The 20,249-nt window shown below is 45.3% G+C and overlaps 1 protein-coding gene across 5 annotated transcripts in view; it reads right to left on the bottom strand.

Annotated features, from left to right (window-relative positions):
- The window catches only part of EIPR1 (EARP complex and GARP complex interacting protein 1), a 174,350-nt gene that overhangs the window by 140,270 nt on the left and 13,831 nt on the right, over window positions 1-20,249 (bottom strand). For 2 of the 5 annotated variants that reach the window (XM_074012443.1, XM_045369872.2), the window contains exons 2-3: window positions 16,202-16,285; window positions 222-354 (exon numbers count right to left, since the gene is read on the bottom strand). The exons of 1 other annotated variant lie outside the window; for it this stretch is intronic. Coding sequence is in view for 2 of the 4 variants with exons in the window: in XM_045369872.2 (XP_045225807.1) it covers window positions 222-354; window positions 16,202-16,285 (217 nt within the window). In the remaining 2 variants the exon portion in view is untranslated. Of the gene's footprint in view, window positions 1-221; window positions 355-16,201; window positions 16,286-16,978; window positions 17,103-20,249 lie in introns of all 5 variants that reach the window. 2 more of the 5 variants (XM_065527476.1, XM_045369873.2) reach the window with 2 other exon arrangements.

The raw sequence follows: 20,249 nt of genomic DNA, 5'->3' as shown, positions 1-20,249 counted from the left end.
CTGGAACAGCTGATTCCAGCTTCAATTCTTAGAATCTTAAGATTCTAATAATTTCTGCAAACATCTACTCACAATATCACAGCTTCTCTGTGTATGCAACACCTTCATTAATGGCTAAATCTTTTAAGTCATGTGTCGACCCATTAGCAATACAAAACCAGTCTTAGGAAATACCTCCAGTTACCTCCAGTGACCAGGTACCTTAGAAAAGCCGCACTTACTTCTGTTGTAGCAGGTCGCCAGCACGCCTCTGTCTGCAGGGCTAGCGCTAATGTGCCAGATTTCACCCGCTTGATGGAGGAGGACATTTTTATTTATAATGTTGTTTTCATCGTCAAAATCTATGATGTGGATCTAGAAATACAAGAAAAGAGCACATCAGGATCTCAAACACTTTCCTCAGTACCTTCATCAGACGTCATGATTACAAAGAATAATCACATGCACATTTCATGACAGATACATCTTTAATTGATTGTTATTATGCCAACAGTATGTACTTCTATAATTTCTTACTGGACTCCTCTCCAAAGACAAGTTAGAAAATCCCTGTGGAACATTTTTAAGATTGCAAGCTATGTAAGATTGCCCTCTGGTCACATCCAGTCTTAAAGAAAGAAGGCACCAAATGCTGTGTCTTCAAGTGGTTCTAAGACTGAGCCACTGTTGGTGTCAAGGCCAGAGCTGCTCAGGGCTGTCCCTATCAGCAAGGTCCTCCCAGCCTGCTGCATGGCTGCTGGGGAGGGCAGGGGCAGCAGGCCACGACTGCCTAATTAGGTCTGGGACTGACCGTGCCTGGCCCACTCTGTCTATAGTGGGCAGAACTCGACTCATATGTCAGACATGATTAAGGTGGGAGAGAGTAAGAAAGGGCTGTATATTCACACGCTTTTATTCTCTTTTCAAAAACAAGTCCAACAGCCACTGGTGCCTATTATCTTATGACATTAAATGGTATAACATTTTAGCCACTACATAAGAAAGTTAAATATACTATCGCCATGCTTTCCAGGATAACTTTTAGAGGAATTGAAATGATTTCACATTTAATTTCTTACCAATACCCAAGTCAATGAGAAAACGTAATTCCTCTTTTAAAAGTAAATCTGTACTAAGAAAAATATTCATGGATCTGCACAAAAGATTTATATCCAAGTACGTTTACTATGGCATTGATTATTGTAATAAAAAAATTAGAAGTCACCTAAATGTTTAGTAATAGGAAACTATTCAAACAAATTGCAGTATTTGAGGGTAATATAATATTATGACGCCATTCGGTATACTGCAGACTACTCAGTGGCATGGAACGATGTAATATATATTTTAGAAGATAATATAAAAAAGAAACTGTACGAATGCTACATCCTATTCTAGTTTGTTTGTTTTTAAAAAGTATGCATGTCCAAACAAAAAACTAGCAGGTGCCTGAATGGTGTCCGCATGGTGGAATTGTAGGTGGTTTTCCCTTACTTCTTTGTGCTTTATTTATACTTTTAACATTTTTGCCTAATGAGGTCTGAGACTGACCGTGCCTGGCCCACTCCGCAATACGTTTGCAATCAAAACAAACATTAAATGCTATTTTTAAACTGTCTCCACAATACCCAGTAGCACCTACACGTCACCCAAGCCTCAGATGGTCCTTTCATTATTTCCAGCTGCTCCTCTCAGGGTCTGATCTGTGTCCCGTCCAAATCTCACATCAAATTGTAATCCCAATGTCGGACGTGGGGCCTGGTGGGAGGTGACTGGATCATGGGGATGGGCCTTCACGAATGGGTTAGCACCATCCCCACTTGGTCCAGTCCTCACGAGAGTGAATTCTCCTGAGACCTGGTCATTTAAAAGTGAGTGGCATGGGCTGGGCGTGGTGGCTCACGCCTGTAATTGTACCACTTTGGGAGGATGAGGCAGGCGGATCACCTGAGGTCAGGAGTTTGAGACCAGCCTGGCCAACATGGTGAAACCCCATTTCTACTAAAGATACAAAAAACTAGCCGGGCGTGGTGGCGGCGCCTGTAATCCCAGCTACTCGAGAGGCTGAGGCAGGAGAATGGCGGGAACCCGGGAGGCGGAGCTTGCAGTAAGCCCAGATCGCGCCACTCACTCCAGCCTGGGCGACAAAGTGAGACTCCGTCTCAACAACCACCACCACCAAAAAGTGAGTGGCATCTTCCCCTCTTCTTGCTCCTGCTTCTACCATGTGAGGCGGCTGCTCCCTCTTCGCCTTCCGCCATGACTGGAAGTTTCCTGAGGCCTCCCCAGAAGCAGATGCTGCTATGTTTCCTGCACAGCTCCAAAATGTGAGCCAAAAAAACCTCTGTTCTTTATCAATCACCCAGTCTCAGTTATTTCTTCACAGCAGTATAAGGTCACCCCGAGGAGTCATTCTGGACTTGCTCAGAATGGAATTCATACCCGGCCAGTGCCAGAGCCGTGTGAGCTGAGCCAGAATCTCCCAGGAGTAGAGCGGGGCCGCCAATGCCGGGTGCTGGGGCCAGGGAGCAGACAGACATGGCCGGCCTGCCCGCCGCAGAGCGGGAGCCCGGTGAGCATGTGCGCCCGCCCTTTCCATTCGGGGCCACTGCAGTTCCCACAGCAAGTTCAGAAACATTCCCAGTGAACAGCTTCCAATTACAAATCACACATCTAAGAACCAGGGAAATGAACACAGCACTTGTTTTTATAAGTGAAACTTTACTGTACTCTTTTTCCTTCCCACACCCAAGGAAAGTTTACCTATGAACAGTTTTTTTCCTCTGTGGACCTGTTACACATTTATAATATACTATTAATTATTAAATAATTACTCAGTGATATTGAGAAAAATATTTGGCAGAAATACATATGTCCTATGATGCCACATCTCTACAATTGGGGATAGACCCTACAAACACCAAAGAAAAGGCAAGTGCAAGAATTTTCACAGCAGATATATTTTTGATAGCCAAAGCAGTAAACATCTCAGATGTCCATCAACAACAGAATGGGTAGGCCAGGTGCGGTGGCTCACACCTGCAATCCCAGCACTTTGGGAAGCCAAGGCGGGTAGGTCACCTGAGGTCAGGAGTTTAAGACCAGCCTGGCCGATATGGTGAAACCCCGTCTCTACTAAAAATTTAAAAATTAGCCGGGTGTAGTGGCAGGCGTCTATAATCCCAGCTATTTGGGGGGCTGAGGCAGGAGAATCACCTGAACCCAGGAAGGGGAGGTTGCAGTGAGCTGAGATCACGCCACTGCACTCCAGCCTGGGTGACAGAGTGAGACTCTATCTCAAAAAAAAAAAAAAAAAAAAAAAAAAAAAACCCACAATAGAATGGGTAAATCAGTTGTGGTATATTCACAAATGCAATTCTCAGAGTAATGACAAGTAACAAAAACACACGCACAGACAACGCTGAGTGAGAAAAATCAGACACGGGAAGGAGCACCTTGTGCGATTACCTCAGGCAAATGACAGAGACCATTCACCGCAGGCCTGGAGTTGGCCCAGACTCCAGGAATCTTAGGGGACTGCTGGGGTGCCCTCCATGGCAGTGACATGGGTGCACGTGGGTGTGGGCGCGTGTGCGTGCAGGTGTGCACCTGTGTGTGGGAGCATGGGTACATGGTCTACACGTGTATATGCGTGGGTGTGCATGTGTGGGAGAACAGGTATGTGGCCCACCTCTGTATGTGTGTGTGTGGGTGTGGGGGAGGTGCAGGTGTGTGTGGAGGGAGTGTGGGTGTGAGACAGGTGCAGGTGTGAATGTAAGTGTGTGTGTGAGGGTCTGTGGGTACATGGGTATGGTGGGTGTACACGGGTGTGAATGCACGTGTGTGTGGGTGTGAGGCAGGTGCAGGAGTGTGGGAGGTGTGTGGGAGGGTGTGGGTGCATCATGGGTGTGGGTGTTGAGGGGGTACGTGGGTGCGGGGAACTGGTGCGTGCATGTGTAAAGACGCCCCCAGTAGCATATTCTGGATGTGTGCACTTGGATGCATGTTAAGTTATAGTTATACCTTACAGGCAGAAATGCATTAGAATAAAAACTAATAACAAATACATGAAGAAAATTCATTCTTTATTATAACCAACAACTTAAAAATTTTTAAATGAGAATTTCATGATACCAAATAATATTTACTATATTAGCCAACTTCTTCTAAGTGATGGCAACCAATACAGGGAATTCTATGATAGTATTGGTCCACGTTATAACTTGTCCAATTCTTTTATAAGGTTCATTATAATATGTAAATAAGAACTACATAAATGTTGAAACTGAAACAATAATTTGATTTTGTGAAATCTGCCCCAAAGAATAAATGAACAAAAAAAGGTGTATTATGAAATGTTATATAGCTTTAAAAGTTATGATTAAGAGCAATTATTAATACCAAAAATGTTACAAGAGTATTAAATTTTAAAAGCAGGCTATAAAATGGCATGTGATTATATAATACCATCACACAGGAACACAGACCACAAGGGGATACAGAAAATTAGAAGTAATTTTTGTGTTGCTAGGGAATTTTTTTCCTCAGCATTTTTCACATTTCCTACTTATCAGGAAATCCATTAGCACTGAAAAAAGGGACGCACTTAAATGTACTACTTTGCAAATCTGCTCCTCTGAAACGCACCAGGGCAGCAGGCACAGCCAGCGGTTTTCTGGGTGTATCTTCAGGACAGTGCGGCGAGGTCCCCACGCTGGCCCCTCGGCCTGGCTGCAAGTCTCAGCAGACCCTCTCTCCTAGTCTCCTGCCTCCCCACAGGCTCTGCCTCTGGCTGGACCCACTTTCTTCCCATAAAGCTGTTTTCCTTCTCACGGAGACACAAGGCACAGCTTTCCAGCGGGACTCCGCTCCTCTAGGTTCACCCCTTCCAGCCAGCAAGCAGCACAGGGCAGAAGGGGGATCCATGCTCCTCCCAAGCCCATGTCTCCTAATCTGGCACACTGCAATAGAAATGGTCTTTAACCTTCATTGCCAAGCCTGATGAGTCTTGAGATTTTCCCACATCCCTTATTTTATGGTTGATTCATAGAGTAGCGCAAAGTACACATCTTCACGCACTGCTTTAACACGGGGCTGTTCAAACAGGATGCCATGAGCAAAAATAACGAAGTAATGGCTGAAATCTATATTGCACCAGGCACTATGCGAAGTATTTTATACACTTTAGTGCTTTAATGCTTAAAACAGCCCTAGAATATATTACTATTAACCACAATGTACAGGTGAAAAGACCGAGGCTTGAAGAGTGGAGGGCCCGGGCTACTCCAGTCAGGCACGGCACAGCCAGGCCTACGGGAGCCCCTGGTCCTGGCACGCGAGCTCTGCAGCCCCACCGCCTGCCCCAGAGATGCGCTCTGCAGGGCAGCAGCAAGCCAGAGTGAGAGGCAGCTCCCAGCTGGAAAGAAGAACCAGTACCTCAACTCTCTGTTCTCAGGGCACCAGCCTGCACCCAGCTCACCTGAAAGCATAAACAACTGTTTTGTTGAATAAACATATGCAGGTACAGGCCGGCTCCGAAAACGAGTAATGTGAGAAAGAAACACTGTAACTAAGGTGAGTGCGAAAGATTACCAGGGCTCAAAAGAAAGAGCCATTAACACCAGCTAGGCAGGTCCGGAAAGACGGTCGCCCTGTCAGCAGTACTTAAATGTTACTTTAAACTTTTCACGCCACATTGGATTTTTTTAATGTGTTAATCGTTTATAATGAAGATCAAACTCATATATTTTGAATCATCATTAAAATTTTTAACGTTGATTTTACCAGTGCTGGGCTAAGGCCATAGACGACATTGTAAAGATTTAGAATAAAGAGTTATAAAAATTTATTAGAAAGTCAGTAAAGATGAACTTCATCACCTCTCCCTCCTTTTCTGGAAGAATTGGGGCTTGGAGAGAAATGCCACGGTGTGGCCACACGTGGCCCAGGGCCAGGCTGCTGAGTACAGAGCTGAGGCCGCCGCGCTGTCCACTTCATCTGCGCTTCTCAAGTGAAAGTTCAAAAACTCTTGAGAATTGAAAAAAAATGAAAAGAGAAGAAAAGGGTCAGGCACGGTGGCTCACACCTGTGATCTCAGCACTTTGCAGGGTGGAGGTGGGAGGATGGCTTGAGCCCAGGAGGTCAAGACCAGCCTGGGCAACACAGCAAGATCTCATCTCCACAGAAAAAAATAAAAATAAAGACTACCACACATAAATAAGACTGGATATTAAAAAATCAAGAGCCACCCTCCTAGGGAAAGTAAATGATCCAGTGGCTTCCCCAGAGGCAGGAGATGCCCTCGGCCACTGATGGCAAACCTCCCCCGTTCCCACCCTGGACAGCCACTGGACAGATGGCAGGAGACGCCTTCCCTGCCACGTCATCCATTAATAAAACCCACCTGCTCAGAGGCAATTCCCTAAGAGTTATGCGGAATACTGAATACTGCCTGGGACCAGATCTTGGACAGGACAAGCCATGGGCCCGTATCGCTGGTTTTCTTTACTCCTGGTTACAGCAAGTGACCCTGAAAACACAGTTTCTACTGTAGTCGGCTTCACGCTTCGGCTTGGTGCTGACATGAACGTGACCTGCCAGTCAGGAGACCTGGTCTCTCATTTGGATTCTGTCATTCCTGGCTGTGTGACCTTGGGCAAGCCACTAACCCTTTCTGGGCTCTTTGTATGTCTGGGCCCTTCTCAGCATTTGTACATTTAGGAAACTACATCTCTAAGATCCCTTTGTTCTAATAGAAACACACACTCTTTTGTTTTTCTTTTTGAGACAGAGTCTCACTCTGCCGCCCAGGCTGGAGTCCAGCGGCGTGATCTCGGCTCACTGCAACCTCTGCTTCCCTGGTTCAAATAATTCTCCTGCCTCAGCCTCCTGAGTAGCTGCAACTACAGGCAGACACCAACCAAGCCCCGCTAATTTTTGTATTTTTGGGAGAGACGGGATTTCAGCATATTGGCCAGGCCAGGCTGGTCTCGAACTTCTGACCTTGTGATCTGCCTGCCTTTGCCTTCCAAAGTGCTGGGATTACAGGTGTGAGCCACCACACTCGGCCAAAATACATATTGGTCCTTTAGCTAAGAACTTCAATGGTAAGTAATACAGTTATTAAGTATGTTACTGATTTTCCAGTGCTTATGAGTCCCACACAATAACCGCCATTTCCCCAAACATAGTAATACTTCTCTCTTGGGCAATTAAAGCATAGGGTATTAACAGCTCTTGCCCATGAAGCCCAAACAGTACACTTGGCAGTGGGGGAGAAAAAAGACTCCACGTTCCAGAAGCTCCCTGTAAGCTCCCTGTGTCCCAGGAGCACGTTGCTCGGAACTGTGCAGAAGGGGACACAGTCTGTGCAGTGGGTGGGCAAGGGCTCTGGCAGAGGCTGGAAACTAACTGAGTCACTGGAATGCCACCAGCTGCCTCTGGTAGCAGAGAACAGGGCTGAAGTACCGGCTCTTCCTTTCAGTGGGGAGCTGCCTTTCACTCTAAAAACCAGAAAGACATGAGTAGAACTCTGTAAAGGAAAAAAAAAAAATGGGGTATAATCAATATAGTGAAATTATTGGGGCATAATCAATATAGTGAGACGAGGCTGGGTGCAGTGGCTCACACCTGTAATCCCAGCACTTTGGGACTGCTGATCCCCTGAGATGGTGAGGTGGGTGGATCATCTGAGGTCAGGAGTTCAAGACTAGCCTGGCCAACATGATGGAACCCCATCTCTACTAAAAATATAAAAATTAGCCAGGCATGGTGATGTGTGCCTGTGATCCCCACTATTCGGGAGGCTGAGACAGGAGAATCACTTGAACCCGGGAGGCAAAGGTTGCAGTGAGCTGAGGTCATACCACTGCACTCCAGCCTGGGCAATAGAGCAAGACTCTGTCTCAAAAAAAAAAAAAAAAAAAAGAAAAGAAAAAAAGAAAAATATGCATATTTATAGAGAGACCAAAATTCTCAGAAAGCAAAGTAGGGTACAATTCACAGAGGAAAAAAGAAAAGCAAGTGCACAGTGGAGGCAGCACCGTGGCACTAACTTCTGTTTCTCTTCACATGGATGCACATGTGGGGGGGAACGCGGCCCTGGGGCACCATGCTTATCTTTCCCTAGATCTAGTTTGGTGCATGCAGAAGAGGGAAACAGGGCACCGTGTTCATCTTTGCCTTGATTTGCGCTGGTGCACACACGACTCTTTCCTGGTACAGAAGTCCAGTGAAAACCACCACCACCACCGTGCCACAGAAACGCTTTAAGGAAACCCTAATGAAACAGATGACTGGGGAAACCCTACGATCCACCACCACCACCGTGCCACAGAAATGCTTTAAGGAAACCCTAATGAAACAGATGACTGGAGAAACCCTACGATCCACCACCACCACCGTGCCACAGAAATGCTTTAAGGAAACCCTAATGAAACAGATGACTGGGGAAACCCTACGATCCACCACCACCAACGTGCCACAGAAACACTTTAAGGAAACCCTAATGAAACAGATGACTGGGGAAACCCTACGATCCAGAGTCCACAACACTTCTCACAGCATGTTTTGTTCATCCGAAGCAGTGACAGACACCCTGCCCACCCCCACACCTCACAAACCGAGCAGAGGCAAATGCAACACAAGCCCACCCGTGTGGGAGGGGCACCACTTGATGGCTGGCCCAAGGGCAGCAGCAGGGCCCACGGAGATTCTGGCGTTGACTCTTTGTGACTCTGGTGGGACAGACGAAACTGGCTGTGGGTTTTGGCCCAATGCTCATTGATATGGACACCGGGAAACCTGATGGAATTTGCAGCAAAACCCCGGAATTGTCCAGGCATGGGGTTTCTGGATATCGTGACTTCTTCAGACAGAAACAAATCTGATGTTTGTCTGAAAATGTAATAGATGCCCAATAGGACATCACAAGATTTACTTGTGAAAAGTGAGTACATTTGCTACAGTAGAACTAATTATTACAGAAGTTTGTGACTTTCCTTAAAATACACCCATCCAACAACCTGCTTAGCACCAGGCATCAAAAGGACACAGCAGTGAACGGTCCTTGGCCTCACAATATGTGTCAGGGATGGCAAGGTGTCAAGGAATTTGAAGAAAAATAAATACAGAATAGAAGTAACAGGAATCCTATAACGTGAAGCCTTATATTAGAGGCATGCACATGCAAAGACAGACAAGAGTAGAGAAAAGGCATCAATTAGTTCCAGCTCAGGAATTGAAAAGGGGGTGGAAAAGGGAAGATTTCACGGAAAAGACGATAGAAGCTGTCTGTAGGAGAGATCAGGACTCAAAAACCTTGGACAAAAATCATAAATTTCTCCTTAAACCCAAAGAACCCGTCCAGCTGAACACGTGCAGGAATGCCACCTGATATAGTTTGGATATTTGTCCCTGCCGAAATCTCATGTTGAACTGTAATCCCCAGTGCTGGAGGCAGGGCCTGGTGGGAGGTGTTCAGATCGTGGGGGTGGCTCCCTCATGGCTGGGTGCTGTTTTGGATAGTGAGTTCTCCTGAGATCTGGCCACTGAAGCGTGGCACTCCCCCTCACTCTTTGCTCCCGCCCTCGCCATGTGATGTGCCTGCTCTCACTTCGCCTTCCGCCATGACTGGAAGCTTCCCCAGGCCGTCCCAGAAGCAGATGCCAGAGCCATGTTTCCTGTACAGCCTGCAGAACCATTAAACCTCTTTTCTTCATGAATTACCCAGTCTCAGGTATTTCTACATAGCAATGCAAGAATGGCCTAATACACCAACAGATCTGAGGGTGTGATATGGTTTGACTATGTCCCCACCCAAATCTCCTCTTGAATTCCCAAGTGTTGTGGGACGAACCTGGTGGGAGATAATCGAATCATGGGGGCAGTTCTTTCCCGTGCTGTTCTCCTAATAGTGAGTAAGTCTCATGAGATCTGATGGTTTTGTAAGGGGGAGTGGCCCTACACAAGCTCTCTCTTTGCCTGCCGCCATCCGGGTAAGATGTGACTTGCTCCTCCTTGCCTTCCACCGTGATTGTGAGGCCTCCCCAGTCACGTGGAACCATAAGTCCATTAAACCTCTTTTTCTTTCCAGTCTCGGGTATGTCTTTATCAGCAGCATGAAAACAGACTGATACAGGGTCAAACCGATTCTTCAAGAGTGAGGGAAAAGGGGAATATCAGAGAACACTTTATATGTTAGATCTTAAGACTCACCGAACCTGAAAGCTGGAAAGAACCAATTAAAGAATTTCCAAGTATGGCAGACCATCTAGGGATATACCCTAAAAACACAGGACCCCTGAAGATAAAGCTCACACTGAGGACAGTAAGAAACAGAAATGCGAGTCAGGGACGCTTAGTGACAGGCTGGAGCCTCTGGATCAGGCCTCATCAAAAGGAAGCCAGGCTACCCTATGATGCTTCAGTGACCCTGAGCAACCAGGTCCTTTTACCATTAAAGGAAGAGAGAAGGGTGAGGAGGAGAGAGCGGCAGCAGCAGGGAAGAAATCAAGGCTCAGTTAGTCTAGAGTGGGGCTGGGAATCTGAACGTTGACCAAGCGCCCTGGTGATTCTGAGCACAGGTGAGAACAGGACTTGCAGGCAGCGGGGCTGCAGGCACAAAGCTGTCACAAATCCAAACAGATGCAGAACCATGCAGCTGAGCTGAGAAACTACGAAGTTACCCAGGGGAAGAAACGAGCTGCTCTGTCATTGCCCTTCTGTGACATCAGTCTTTTCACTGACGAGGATCCCAGCCACCGGGTCAATGCTTCCACGTTAGAAGACGCGAAGCTGGTCCTCTTTGTCACCATGGCACTCCCAGAGGTCTCCAGAGGAAGATTAAGACTCATCCCTTATCTACATGAGAAGGCGGGGGTTGGGGGGCACCAATATATGGCGAAAGTCTGTGGGAAATGCAGACAGCAGAAGCACTTAAAGTGCCTCAGGTCGGAAATCGCCTTGTTCCTCATCCCTGCCCATGCTAAGCCATAAGCACACCCCCCAGGAAGAACTCCAGCTCCTCCTCAAAGGAGAACCCCAGAAGGCAAGCAAAGACCCCAGAAATCCTTGTCCCCCCTCCTCAAGCACAGGGAGCTACGACAGAGTCCTGTCCCATAGGAGGAAACGGACGCAAATCAGTTCGTGCCTCAGAGGAAAGTCGGCAACTGTGACAGTCCCCACATTTTCAGAAAGATAGCACAGCTGCATCATGGAGTAATGATGCAGGTACCGGGCACTTTCCAGGGAATTAATGACTGCCTGAAAGGAGTGAGGGCCTGAGGCAAGGCCAGGAGCCATTAACCCTTCCCAGTTACCACTCCCCGGGAGAGCTGGAGCTCCAGAGCAAGGGGCGGGGGCTTCCAACTGTGCGGGAGGAGGCCAGATTCTATTGTCACAGAAGGCACATGGGCCGGGCTGCAGCCCGCAGCCAGTGGAGCCTTCACAGCCACACACTTTCAAACAATCAGACCTGTGATAACTCACTCACTGTCACGAGAACAGCAAGGGGGGAATCCACACCCATAATCCAGTCACCTCCAATCAGGTCCCTCCCTCAAAACTGGGGATTACAATTTAACATGAGATTTAGGTGCAGACAGGGCCAAACTATACCAGATGGTAATACTAACAGTACTGTGAGTATCTGCTTGTCCATTTCGCCATTTCACTAAACACTGAACTCAGAACACAAATATCTGTTCAGTTTTTGTGTACTCAGCACATAAAAAAGAGGAATTAAAGAGTTCTGTCAATCTACGAAGTAAGCATTTGTTGAGTGGATGAATGAACAAACAGCTCAATAATGTCACATGCTTTTACCAGAAACAGAAAGACAAAACCAGCAAGTCAAAAACACAGCTTCGTACCTATCATAGGGATTCACACACAGACAACTGCAGGCAAGTGTGGAAATACATGAGGTGTGTAATAAAACCTACTGTTGACTCAAAAAATAAGATACTGGGAAATTAACTTGAGTAATTAGCAGAACTCTTCAAATTAGAAGAAAGGAAACAGAAAAACTGGAAAGCTTCTTTAAAATAATTAACTGGATGTTACTTCGTTCCAAAAAACAAACAAACAAACAAACAAATTAAGGCAGATTAAAACCCTTTCTGTCATTTTGGGCTGACTCTTTTTTTTTTTTTTTTTTTTTTTATGTTTTTGAGACAGAGTCTCGCTCTGTCACCCAGGCTGGAGTGCAGTGGTGTGATCTCAGCTCACTGCAACCTCTGCCTTCCCAGTTGTCAAGCAATTCTCATGCCTCAGCCTCCCAAGTAGCTGGGATTATATGTGCTTGCCATCACACCGAGCTAATTTTTGTATTTTTAGTAGAGACAGGGATTCACCATGTTGGCCAAGCTGGTCTCAAACTCCTGATCTCAAGTGATCCACCCGTCTTGGCCTCCCAAAGTGCTGGGACTACAGGCATAAGCCACCACACCTGGCCTCTTTTATTTCTCTATTTTGATAACTTTGGTACCAATGATTCTTCATTAATGTCATTACCAAATGGAAATGCCATTACCACATTCTGGCTAAGAGCAGGTGCACAGTAATTGGCTCATAACTATCATGCTTTCCATGGCCCCATTTTGTGTTGAATTCCTGGGTTTCTGCTGGCTTCTGCTTTGTGGAGCTGCATTTGGAAGGCAGAGTGGCGTGCCCCCCATCCCATCTCTGTGCCTCTTTGGCCCATGTGGGTTTTACTCCCCAATTCCCCTGGAGGCGCCATCCCTGAAACCACAGGCCATCTTCATGGCGGGTCCTCCTTCCTTCTCAGGTGGCCATTGGTAACTATTTTTATAAATAAATAATTCCCTTCTTATATTTTTTCCAGTAGAAAAGTAACACACATACATATATACACATTCTGAAAACAAAATATTAGAAAGAAAATAATTTTATATCCTGATTAGATGTTGCCCCCACCTCGCCCCAATCTGAGGTTCTGCTTTCCGAGGTTTCAGTTACCTGTGGTCAAGTGTAGCACAAAAACACTGAATGAAAAATTCCAGAAATAAGCAATTCGTAAATTTAAATCACACACCATCCTGAGTAGTGCAGTGAAGTCTGGAGCCGTCCCACTCCATCCCACCAGAAACATGAACCATCCCTTGATCAGGATATCCATACCCTGAGCTATCCACACTATCTGTTCCTGACACCTTTGATCAGCATATCCATGCTACAGAAGAGACCTGCCCCTGAGCCATCCACACTGTGTGTTCCTGACATCTAACCATCAACACTGTATGGCTTGATGATCCGGATTACCCAAAACAGATGCTCCTGCTTCTGACATATCCTCAGAAGGTCAATAATAGCCTAACGCTACATCACGACGCCTATGTCATTCCCCTCACTTCATCTCATCACATAGGCCTTGTATTATTGCACATCTTCTCGAGAAAAAGGGTGAGTGGCCGGGCGCAGTGGCTCACGCCTGTCATCCCAACAGTTTGGGAGGCTGAGGCCAGCGGATAACCTGATGTCAGGAGTTTGAGACCAGCCTGGCCAACATGGTAAAACCCCGTCTCTACAAAAAAAAAAATACAAAAATTAGCTGAGTGTGGTGGTGCATGACTGTAATCCCAGCCACTCAGGAGACTGAGGCAAGAGAATCGCTTGAACCTGGGAGGCAGAGGTTGCAGTGAGCTGAGATCATGCCATTGCACTCTAGCCTGGGCAACAGAGTGAAACTCCGTCTCACAAAAAAAAAAAAAAAAAAAAAAACTAGAAGAAGGGTGAGTATAGCACAGTACGGGGTTCTGAGACACAGAGACCACATTCATATAACTTTCATAACTAATAATCATTGTTCTTTTTTAATTAGTTATGTTGTTAACCTTTTGTTGTGCCTAATTTATAACTTAAACTTTACCTATATGTAAGTATAGGAAAAAGCATATTATGCTTAGGGTTCAGTACTTGCCAAGGTTTCCGGCATCCACTGGGTGGTCTTGGAACATATACCCTGTGAATAGCATCTGAAGATAACCCGTGGCTCAATTTTTCGTCCTTTTTGGCCTATTTCCTTCTAGTCTTTATTCCAAGAAGAGATTCAATTGTGCACTTTGCTTTTTCACACCACGGTGATCATACTATAAACACAACGTTAACACCCCACCGAATCACCTAACAATTCTTAAGTTGTCATGTTTCTTAGGAGTCTGTAACTTTTAACGAGTGTAATAAGGGAATACTATTCACTCTGAGTAACCAGATTCAACCTGAGAGAAGTGTATGAACCTGTCATTACAAGTGGCTTCATATCGTTCAACCTAACATTCACGCATTTTGACATTGATTGCTTGTAAGTTTTTATAAGTATCATTATAACTAATATTCTTCATGTATAATGATTTTTTCTAGGTTTGGGATACAGGAATTACAGATTAAGTATATAAACATTTATTTATGAAGCTCTAAGGATGTATCACTGAATTAGTAGCTATAACTATGCTGATTTTAAACCTTTATCGACATACAAGAGTGACAGTTTCACTATATCCTATCCAGGCCTGCATATTCTTCAACAGCTATTTGAACGCCATTTCCCCTGTGTGATCTGGTAAGCTGGACATAGGCCCTAGACCATGTCTGACATGGCCTCACGCACGTTTTCCCGGTGTCAAAGACAACGCACATCTTCGCAATCACCACAGCATCTCATTTTAATCTCCACTTTAGCAATGAGGAAAATGGAGTCCAGAAGGGGAATCCATGTGCTCAAAGTCACATGGTTACTGCCAGGCCATGAACCGAATCTAGATCTCCTGAGTGTCCGCTACAGTGGCCAGACAGCAAAAGGTTCCATCTGTATCCCCGCCTGGATCAAGTGGCAGTGACAGATCAAGTGGCCTGGTGAAGGGGTGGCCTGCCCCTCCACACCTGTGGGTATTTCTCGTCAGGTGGGACGAGAGACTTAGAAAAGAAATAAGACACAGAGACAAAGTATAGAGAAAGAAAAAGTGGGCCCAGGGGACCGGCGCTCAGCATACAGAGGACCCGCGCTGGCACTGGTCTCTGAGTTCCCTCAGTATTTATAGATCATTATCTTTACTGTCTTAGAAAAAGGGAAGTGGTAGGTAAATAGGATCATCGTAGGGAGAAGGTCTATGAATAAAGAGCTCTGTGACATGAATAAGTTTAAAGAAAAGCGCTGTGCCTTGATGTGCATATGCAAACATCTCCATAAACCTTTTTAGTGCATAAAGAGCAGCATTGCTAGCATGTCCCACCTTCAGCCCTAAGGCGGTTTTCTCCTTTCTCAGTAAATAGAACATACCATCGGGTTTTACACCAAGATGTTCCATTGCCCAGGGACGGGCAGGAGACAGATGCTTTTCTCTATCTCAACTGCCAAGAGGCCTTCTTTCCTCTTATACTAGTTCTTCTCAGCACAGACCCTTCACGGGTGTCAGGCTGGGGGATGATCAGGTCTTTCCCTTCCCACGAGGCCATATTTCAGACTATCGCATGGGGAGAAACCTTGGACAATACCTAGCTTTCCTAGGCAGAGGTCCCTGCAACCTTCCGCAATGTACGTGTCCCTGGGTACTTGAGATTAAGAGAATGATGATGACTTTTAACCAGCAAGCTGCCTTCAGGCACTTGTTTAACAAAGCACATCCTGCACAGCCCAAAATCCGTTAAACCTTGAGTCATCACAGCACATGTCTCTTGCAAGGACAGGGTTGGGGGTAGGGTCACAGATTAACAGCATCTCAAATACAGAACAAAATGGAGTCTTTTATGTCTACTTCTTTCTACATAGACACAGTAACAGTCTGATCTCTCTTTTCCCCACAGCCTGGATCAAGTGAGGATGAGGTTGTGAACCAGCCCACACTCACCTAGAAAGAGTTCTATGAGCAATTAAAGAAGTAATCCACAGGCCCAAGAAGAAGGGGTAGTGGTGACCACATATCCTTGCTTCTCAATTGCTTATAGAACCAAATCTATATAACCACAAGAGCCAAGCAAGACTACAAAGGTCATGCCAAACAGAGGAAGTTTAAATTACTGAACACAGTCGATGCACAGAGATGGATAATATTCTTTGATTTGAAGATAGACTTAAATCCAGTGAAAGTTTTATTTTGTTTATGTGGCATTAATTTCTCAAATGTTGCTGGAAAATCAGAGCAAAATGGTTATGAAACTAAGAATAGGCTTAGTAATTATCATGTATACATTTGTCAAAAATAGTTACCTGATTATCATATTTAAGAGACTGTGTCCCAACCAAAAACCGAATGGCATCTGTTTCTGCAGTTTGAGGTGTTAAAGCACGTGCCTGCAGGACGGAAGAAAAACACATGCACATTTATGAAGTTAGATTTAATAGAGATGAAAAAGGCAGTTGATCTCATCTACTGTTGATAAAGTATAAATTAGTACAGTGTCTGGAAAGCAAGTTAGAAATATGTATTAAAAACCTTTGACTTTCAACACAATTCCACTTCAAATTTGCATATGGAAATAATTGTAAGTGGGTAAAAAATCAAGCAATAAAGATGTAAATTATGTACACATCAATGTTTATTTTTTAGTAAAACTATTATTTCAACAGTAAAAGACTGGTTAAACAAATTATACTTCAACAATACAGCAGAAAATAGCTTCCAGCAATAGCAGAGTAGGGGGTTTAAACCAACTCTTCTGCAGATAACAACTAATAAAAACTAAAGGAATAACCTGAATCTGTTTCACAGCCTCAGAGAACTACCAAGGCAACGAAGAAATGCCAAGATCCAGGACAGAAGGAAGCCTAGCGGGGAAGCCCAACACCTGGTCACTCTTCACCTCAAGGCATCTGCCAGTCTGGAAAGCGTGGCTGATAGGCTGATGCTGATGAGAGCTTTGACAGACTCCTGGAGCTCAGGGCACAAAAACCCAAGCACAGGGTCCACCTGGGAGAAGAGCCTGTAAAGCACTAACCCCACAGGTATACAGCCCAGGAGTAAAGGCAAACTAGAATTAGACCAACCTGCACAGGCTAAAGCTCCAAGTCATCTCAATCCTGATTGGAGCAGGTCAGTGCTCTTAGGCTAGCCAGACTCCTGCCAGAAGTCAATCCTCTGGAGGAAGATAACATCCAAAGTTTCTAAAATCTGACACAGAAAAATGTTCAACATTTAATCAAAAATAGCCAGTCATAAGGCCAAGCATGGTGGCTCACACCTCTTATCTCAGCAGTTTGGGAGACTGAGGCAGTAAGATCACTTGAGGCCAGGAGTTATGGCCAACCAATCTGGGCAATAGAGCAAGACTCCATCTCTGCAAAAAAAAAAAAAAAAAAAATTGTAAAAATTAGCTGGGCGTGGTGTCTCATGCCTGTTGACTTAGCTACTCAAGAGGCTGGGGCAGGAGGATCACTTGAGCCCAGGAGATTGAGGTTACCACAAGCCATGATCACACCACTGCACTCTAGCCTGGGCGACCGAACAAGACCCTGTCTAAATAAAATAAAATATATAATTAATTAAAATAGCCAGTCATACAATAAGACAAAACCAAAATCAAAAACCAAAAGAAACAACAACCAACAGAAAAAGGGCTACAGAGGATTCAAACAGATTCCCTGGGAAGCAAGCTCTAAAGCTCTAAAGGTATGTAAAGGAGACTTGCTAGAGAGTGCTCCTGGGAACTCTTCCATATTGGGGTGAAGGAGGGAGGGCTGGGCTGAGGGAGAAGATGAAATGCATCACATCTGCAATGGAGGCCTCAGCCAATCCAATGGGGAGCTCTGGAGCTGGACGGCCCTTCAGAGTTAAGGCCAAATGGCCAGGGTTTTATACCACCCAACCCCTACCCCCATGGGTCAGTCACTGGATGCAGGCTGTCCCTGAGGAGGGGTGTGACCTTGGGCAACATGCCTTTGTTCAGCTGAGGGCAATTCCTGGAGCAGGGCCCAGCTGACAGCTATCAGCCTCCAACAATCTCAGAAGCGGCTGGATTTCCCGAAAGAGAAATGCAGGCTGTATACAACAGCCTGAGTTGCAATAGCTATGGTTAATATGTTTAATAATTAGAAGATAAAACTAAGATCTCAGGTGATGAACCTGAGGCTTAGAGGAAAAAGTTATACAACTGGTTACTACAGCTGTGACTAGCACTGCAGGCTTATAAATTCAAATCCATCTCTGTTTTAGGACAAGCATTAACTGCACCTGGATCACGTCCGTGGCCAGCATAATAATGGCCCTCCACCCATATCCACATTCTAATCCCCAGAACCTGTGAATGTTAACGTACGCGGTAAAGGGACTCTGCCGATGTGATTAAATTAAGGACCTTGAGATGAGGAGGCTATCCTGGATTATTTAATCATGTGGGTCACTGAAATCAGAAAACCTTCCCTGGCTGTAGTTCCAGAGAAATGCGACCACAGAAAAGAGAACCAGAGAGGTGGTGAGGCAGGAGAACAGAATCCGGAGGCAGGGAACCTAAGGCCAATTCACGCTGACTTCCTAGAACTAAACTGAAAGGAAAACCCTAATTTTCTACACCCAAGTAACAACAGGACTAGAGGCTACACCCTTTGCAAACGCTCACCTTTTCTGCATGGCAGTAGAGAAGCTGAAAGTACCTCTGATTGGTTGCTTTTTGCAAACCAATCAGACGTTTGGATAAGGCTGTAACTTTGTAACTTCACTGTAGCCTCTGATTGGTTGCTGTGATTGGTTGCTTTCCACAACCAATCACACTGATTGTGGGCCATCACTTCATTTACATGGGGTAAACACCAAGGGGCCAATGGGAAAGCTCCAGCGGGTATTTGGACCTGAGAAGATTCTGTATTCGGGGCCCTTGAGCGGCTGTTCGGCCCAATCCCACCCCATGGAGTGTACTTTCATTTTCAGTAACTCTCTGCTTTTGTTGCTTCATTCTTTCCTCACTTTGTGTGTTTTGTCCAATTCTTTGCTCAAGATGCCAAAAATCTGGACACCTTCCACCAGTAACAACGGCAGCTGTGAGGAGGACCCGGTGGCTGTTGCTGGATTTGAAGATGAATGAAGGAGTTGTTAAAGCAAACTAAATATGGCCTGAGAAGGACTCCATGCTTCTATATTTGAGTCCTTGTGGATGAACCACAACCTAATTTAATATGTAGACAAGACTGAGAACTTAACTTAGGAGTCTGCACCTGTAACACCTGAGTCTTGGCCAATCCCACAGCCATACTTCAACCACTCATACACTGCTGAGTGTTCAACCTGTGTTCAAATAAGGCAAACTCCAGCCTGTAAACCATCCAGCTGTTTCTGTACCGCACTTCCCATTTCTGTATGTCACTTCCCTTTTTTTGTTTATAAATTTGTTCTGACCACAAGGCATCCCTGGAGTCTCTCTGAATCAGCTGTGGTTCTGGGGGCTGCCCAGTTCACGAATTGATCATTGTTCAATTAAACTCCTTTACATTTAATTCAGCTAAGTTTTTCTTTTAACAGAGTCCATGAGCCAAGGAATGTGGGTGCCCCTGAAAGTTAAAAAAGGTGAAGACACAGATTCTCCCCTAGTGCCTCCAAGAAGTAACAGAGACCTACTTATGTCTTGACTTTAGCCCAGGGAGATTCATTTTGGGTTTGTGACCTACAAAAACTGTAAAATAATCAAATAATGTTATTTTGAGCCACTATGTTTGTGGGACTTTGTTATGGCAGCAACAGGAAACTAACCCTGCACCATACAGTTCACTAAACGCCCCCATTCAGTCACGCCCCCTTCCCGTATGGAGCTCCGAACACACCTGACACCCAATTCCCACCTAGTCGGCGTTCACATCCAACTCGTACATGTTCTTTCCGGTGTTTTGATTCATTTCTTTCAAAACCAGGTAAGAGAAACAAGTGAACAGTTGCCCTGACCATTTAGTCTGCCTAGTTTTGACTTGGTTTCCACAGCTAGAGCAAAACAATGACATCTCTTGGGTGTCCATTGCAAAAAAAAAGTTGAGAGAGAACAATTTCATGAACTATTCTTAGAAAACATAACCAATATTATCTATGTTTCCAACCTTCCCAAAATAGCAGCACAAAACTTCGGCAGCTAAAATACATTTTAAAAAAACCAAGAATACGCATGTCTAGAGCAACATGTCCATGATTAGACACCTGGAGAAAATACCTGTGCGGGTCAATTCAGCTCTTCAAGGAGCCTTTAAGAGTCCCACTGTTGGTATCCCTCTACCCTCTGCTGCAACTTCCCTGGACAATTTTTGGAGCCAGTTATAGGCCTTCTGCCAAAAATGTGCATAT

Source organism: Macaca fascicularis, chromosome 13 (genome assembly GCF_037993035.2).
Source record: "Macaca fascicularis isolate 582-1 chromosome 13, T2T-MFA8v1.1".
Taxonomy (NCBI): domain Eukaryota; kingdom Metazoa; phylum Chordata; class Mammalia; order Primates; family Cercopithecidae; genus Macaca; species Macaca fascicularis.
This window is presented reverse-complemented; position numbering and strand designations above follow the sequence as displayed.